The sequence below is a fragment of the Thermochaetoides thermophila genome (assembly GCF_000221225.1).
Source record: "Thermochaetoides thermophila DSM 1495 unplaced genomic scaffold scf7180000011818, whole genome shotgun sequence".
Classification (NCBI taxonomy): Eukaryota; Fungi; Ascomycota; class Sordariomycetes; order Sordariales; family Chaetomiaceae; genus Thermochaetoides; species Thermochaetoides thermophila.
The window spans coordinates 554,412-560,411 of record NW_006383034.1 but is presented as its reverse complement, the minus strand read 5'-3'; the positions used below and the strand labels follow the sequence as shown (position 1 = coordinate 560,411).

The 6,000-nt window shown below is 53.4% G+C and overlaps 1 protein-coding gene across 1 annotated transcript; it reads left to right on the top strand.

Moving 5' to 3' along the window:
* Positions 1-2,588: 2,588 nt before the first annotated feature.
* CTHT_0041810 (G1/S-specific cyclin pcl1 (cyclin hcs26)-like protein) lies at positions 2,589-3,887 on the top strand (the record flags this gene model as incomplete). Its single annotated transcript, XM_006694521.1, has 1 exon — positions 2,589-3,887. The coding sequence occupies one exon, from the start codon at positions 2,589-2,591 to the stop codon at positions 3,885-3,887; it is 1,299 nt and encodes a 432-aa protein (XP_006694584.1).
* Between the last annotated feature and the right edge of the window lie 2,113 nt (positions 3,888-6,000).

The following is a 6,000-nucleotide window of genomic DNA, read 5'->3' as shown; positions in this document are numbered from 1 at the left end:
ATGCACACCTTTTACTTCTTGCTCCCTGCGTACGGCCCGTAGTTATGATGGGCGGGGGCGCAGATACGTATTTCTCAACCACTCAAACTCGGCGTGGCACTGGCCTTCCCAACACGGAGAAGGCAAGCACTTTTCGATGCTGGCAACCGTGTTGATGTATTGGATGGACTGCCACGTTTGCGTCCGCTGGCTGGCCTCACATTTTGCAGGTGTTGTAGAGCAGAATTGCAAATTGTCATGATGATAAAGTCGTGTGCTGCTGGGGCATGACCAGCTTCTGCTTGGGCAGTTTCATCATTGTTGTCTGCCGATCTGGAATATTAAGGTCCGACTTCCTTCCCGGGCTGCATTTGACCTCTTCCCTGGACCAAGCACCGTGCAACAGTTTATCTCGTACGTAGAGGCATAGACCCCCCAATAAGGCTGATTCCGTTGAGGGAGGTTGGACAGCACATCACATCGGGAGCATCGTTGCCCAGATTTCCGAGTCATTTGCAGCCCTTCATTCCCTTCTGCTTGTTAATTGCTTTTCCCTCTCCCTGCTAACCTTCAGAGAGGCCTACAAATTTCAGCAGCGCCTAATCTTGGATAGCACCCAACGACACCAATCCTTCAAGCCCCCTGCCGCCAACATAGAGACAGAGGGCTTCTTATTTCAGCAAACAACAGACACTAGCCACGGCGCGACTGTTGGCAAACAGCCGTCCAGGCTCGCCTGGTCTCCTTTTTTACCAGCAGCTGTTCCAGCATCTTGGCGCCGTTGCGCTTGTTGCACTGTCGCTTGGCTTGAGCACTTCGGCTTGGCCCCCTGCCATTCGCTTGCCGCTGCGACAACAAACTCTGGGAATCCCGAGCGAATCAACCTGTCCAACGCCGCCTGCAAAGTCGCAGCGGGCGACTCCTCAGACGGGCAGCCATCCATTCGCTTTGGCGCGCGACTGAAACCCTGCGCCAGCACTGCTTCGGGAAGCTGTAGAAGCTCGGAAGCTTGCTCTGCCTTTATTATTAAACTGCCCGGAATCCTCTCGATCCGGGCCCAAAATAACGCACACAGGTCTGTCTTCCAGACTACGGTCGACTCGAAGCTGCCATCACAAGCAGTGCAGCTAACAGGAGCAGCTCTGGGGTGCATCGCTGCATCGAGCCGGCTCTCGTTCCTTCTTTTTGCCTGATTTGCTGCCATTCCGCTGGTTCGGACTGCGCATCACTGCTTGTTGTGTTCATCTTTTATTCTATTTAATTGCCACGTGGTGATCCGGCATCCCGCCATCAATCCCAGGACCCCCAGTGCCGTCATCGGCGACGCATATCAAACTGCCAACTCCATTCGTTGCGAATCGCGATCTCGGTCGATACGCACATTTAGTGCCCCACGTTTGCCCACGTCCACGCTGTTTGGATCTCGTCGATCTTGCCGCTGCTCCGCGATCGCTCACCGCATTACCAGCAGCTCAGATCGCGAACTTTACCAGCAAATCTTTTACTAATTGCAGCAACCCCTTACTTAGACCTGGCCACATCTCTGGGCTCGAAACGCACGCACGAGTCATCCAGCAAGAAGCGAGCAGGACGGAGTGATTCACATCTGGTGATTACCGTTGTGTGCTTTGCTCTCAGCCACCTCCGTTACAATCTGCACGCGTCACCTTACCCAAGGACCTGTCTCCAGCTCTGGGTCCCCTTAGGGAAAAGAGACCGCGCGACAGCACCTGGCTTCTGCAATCGCCACAACATCGTCATCATCAGCTGTGCTGGTGAGCGCTGCAGCAGGACTTCGTGCCGGTTTTTGACCAGTTTTTGCTTCTTGCAGCGCAGAGATTTTTTTTTCTTGTCGGATAAGTCCGTCCCAAGGCCTCCACCGATTGGTTCAGAGCTAGGCTTGGTAAAACACCCCTGATCCAGCGCCGACCAGTTCCGCGGGGCCGGCCAGAGCGTACCGACCACAGGTAGCCAAGCATCGGACCCTTGCACACCTGGAAACCCTTGTCAGCTGGGCTTGAATTGCCACCCCCCTGTGGTTCCACACCCACAGCCCCGTGCACACCCGTGCAGGCCACGCAGACCACACGCCCGACCTGGACACCCGATCCCAGCATTCCTGGGTAGCAACAGAACAGCCACCGCTGTCATAAGGCCGGGAGGCCCAACAGTTCGCCTACCATACGGCCTGCCTACCGCCTACAGAACCACCGAGTAGGCTGTTGTTGACGTCCGGGATTCCCGCCCACAGCCCATTCGTGTAAGCACATCACTCGCTGATGTGCAAGCCCCGGGCAAGATCCTACAGATTAGTCCCTCTCTTCCCCACATACTCTTACCACTCTCGTGGCATTTTGCATTTTGTCTCTCTTTTCTTATAAGTTGCTGCGACTGCCTTCTTGACATTCGGTCCTTTTTTTTAAAAGTCTACGTCTTTACTGGTCTAAGAGTTCTTCGATCTCTGTCACCTGTCACACACATCTTCAGCAAACAAAAGGGGAAAGTCTGGTACTTGTCCCTGTCATACAGACAGCCTTAAGTACCGACACTACTTACACCACACTACCGACCACACATTGCCTCCACGACCAGATATCAGCACAAATACCATGGAGCCATATCAGGAGCTCTCCTTCGAGGAGCTTAACCGCAGAGCCCTCCATGAGTTTATCTACCAGCCCGTCAGCCGCGACATGATCAAGTATCTGGCTAAGGCTGCTTCCAACGTCATCCAGTGCGATCCTAACATGGCCCCACCATCAACAACTCGTTTTTCTTCGTCTGGCAAGCCCGTGCCCGCTAGCGACGGTCTGCCCTCTGTGGAGGACTTCATCACCAAGCTGGTCATCTCCTCTAACGTTCAGGTCCCGACCCTCATGTCGACCCTGGTTTATCTCACTCGCTTGAAGCAGCGCCTGCAGCCCGAGGCCAAGGGTCTCAGGTGTACGATCCACCGCATCTTCCTCGCTACGTTGATCATTGCCGCCAAGTACCTGAACGATAGCTCTCCCAAGAACAAGCACTGGGCCAACTATACCGTCATGCAGTCCCCGCACTACCACTTCGGCTTCACCCGCCAGGAGGTCAACCTCATGGAGCGCCAGCTCCTTGCCCTCCTCAGCTTCGACCTGCGCATCACCGAGGAGGATCTTTATCAGGAATTCGAGCCCTTCCTGGCTCCCCTGCGCGAAAAGATAGCTACCCACAGACGGGAACGCTACGAGCGCAAGCTGCGCCAGCAGCAGTACCTTCAGGAGCAACAGATGCGGATCCAGCAGCAGCGGCACCAGAACGACGAGTTCCTTACCGTCCCCGTGCAACCGTCTCTATCTCCGGAACACACCTACCCGACCCCGCCGTCCAGCCGTGGCTCCTCCTGCACACGCAGCCCATACCACTCGCGCAATCCCTCTTCAGTGTCAGGGCACTCCCGCTCCAGCAGCCGTTCTGTCACCCCGCCGGATCTTGTCTCCAGCGGCGCATCCTCATATGCGCCTAGCGTTGCTTCGCGCGCCACGACCCCCTGCGAAGATGAGCCCGCGCCAGAAATCCAGGTTGTTGACAGCCCGGAGCAAGTTAGCGACCTCCACTGCGAGGATGTCGCACCCCCCAAGGTCCCAGCGAAAGACTACTACAACTCAACGTACAAACCTGCTGCGTACCAGGGATATGGCGCGGGGTACAACTATCCCGCTTATCCGCAGGCTACGGTTACCGCGACAGGGAAGAGGAAAGCAGCTGGTGGGATGCTCCCTTACGAGATCAGCGCTGAGCAGGCGGGGAGGATGTACGGGTACCAGCCAACGCAGTGGCCGTTGAGGGGGCCGAGGGAGGATGGGAAGGTGAAGAAGGCGAGGGGAATGTGGGAGAGGGTGCTGGGGGCCGTTAGTGCCGTTGGTGGGCGGTGAGATGATACCCAGGGAGGGTTTGTGTGTTTTTTTCTGTGTTTGTGTGTGTTTATTACTATTACCAAAAGCGCGGTGTACACGGTCTGGACATGAAACGAAGGAAAGGAAGATACACTGAAAGATGGATGGGACGGTATATGCATGCATGGATAGGTATGAGCTTCATGGCTATGGGCGGGTTAGATCTTTTTTTTCGGGCGTTTTGGGTATACGAGTTTTTTTTTCAGGACATCATTCGTTTTCTCGCCATTATTGCTAGTACATGAACGACTTAAACGCATAGGATATACTACGAAGATTACTTGGGATGGGTATAATATGACTGGTTGAGTTGATGGAGATTCCAGAGCTTGCTTACTTGCTTCCTCATTGACTGCTGGCTCGGCTTGGGGAAGGGGGGCTGGCACTGGGATTGGTATGGTAGTTGATAATACTACTCCTGAAGTGAAGATAATGGGACATGTGTACAGTAAATTTTCTACAGTTATAACAACTTGGAAGTAGTGTGATCATCGATGCAGTCATGACCTTCCCATACAAGGCTGTGTTCGTCAGATGTTGAGCTCAGGAGACTTACCTGCCTACAAGAGGTGTAGTGGTGACGGAGCGGGGGTCAGGAATCAGGAACTTCCACCTGGGCTAGTGTACAGTCACTCACAGCATAACACAACGCTACGAAACGCCTGAAGCAAGCACCCAACCCCTGACGACATGACCCCCTGGACCTGTTTCACTACTTTTTGCCCGCAGCCTATCGTGGTTGGGCATGCACCGGGCTGAAACTTTGCCTCTATGAACCCACCTGCTTACTTGAACCACAACATAACGCCCAATACAATAGTATACTAGCGTGTGCAAGTTTTACCGTCCTGCCAGCCTGATGGTTGCTCTTTAAGCTGGGCTGCATTGATGGACGGCGAAAGGCATTTTGCCCCCTCACTTGCCCCTCCTCTTGGCATTTGCCCCTCGTTATGCCTTACTTATCAGCTCATCGACCAAAATCATTATCGCAGCCATACGATGATTGTTTTTCCGGCGTGTTATCTGGCAGTGGACATTGACCACAGCCATATGATACTTGATACCAGCCATAAGGCCTATCGGCACGACCTACTTCAATGACACACAAAATCAAAACAATGTGATATCAGCCTGTGTGTTTTATTGCGTTTGGCATCACAACACACAAAAAATGAGGTGGTTGGGCTTCTGCTTCCCGCTCACAACCAACCTTAGGTTCTTGCTCCAGCTGTGTTCAAGCCCAAAAATATAGCCTCCTATGGTGTTTTTAACTTAATTTCCCCGCTCCTGCGATGGGCCATGTTGTCGGTTGGCCACAGTCATGCTCACTTGGCCACGTGTCTCCCCGCTTGCTTCTTGCTTGGTTAGTAAACCCCTCTCTTTGCATCTTGCTGTGAGTAACAGCCTGACGGATGTCACTGTCACTGTTACTATCAGGCCTGGACCCAATACAATGCACATTTTTCCATCTTGCAAGATGACACAAAATGAGGGGAAGTTAGCGGTGATTTGTGGAAGATTGGTGCACGTTCTGGAACCAGCAGCAAGAAAAGTGGGAAGAGATATGGTGGGGAAGAATGATAGATCATGGTGGGGGGAAACTCGGTGGTGCCGACCGCCGATCCCGAGATGGGTCCACTCGTGGCTCCCCGTGGCCGAGGGCTTGGCTTGGGTGCCGCTCCGGTTTGGTCCGGGATTTTCGACAGTTCTTCAGAGCTGTAAGTGACATTCTCGTGTGCTTTATGTTCAGTATTTGTTACCGAGATGTTTTCTGCAGACTGTAGAATGTATTAGTGCCTGGCGGTGAGATACTTCCCTGAGAATGGCTGCTGAAGGTCGAGGCTTCGGTATCTCTTGGCCAAGATTCTGCCATCAGGTTGTGATCTTGGTGGAATACTACTAAGTTGAGCCAAAATCCTCCTTTGATCTTGAGTGTGCTCTGTCCCACCATGGATCATTCCTTCCATTATGCGGCTCATTACTAAGCCAAAAACTTAACCTGCCCAAGCGAATCCTGTAAGGCATGCCTCAACACTCTCATAGGTGATGTGGCATTCCACAAACCAACTTATGGCGGTGGGGGAGCAGCCAA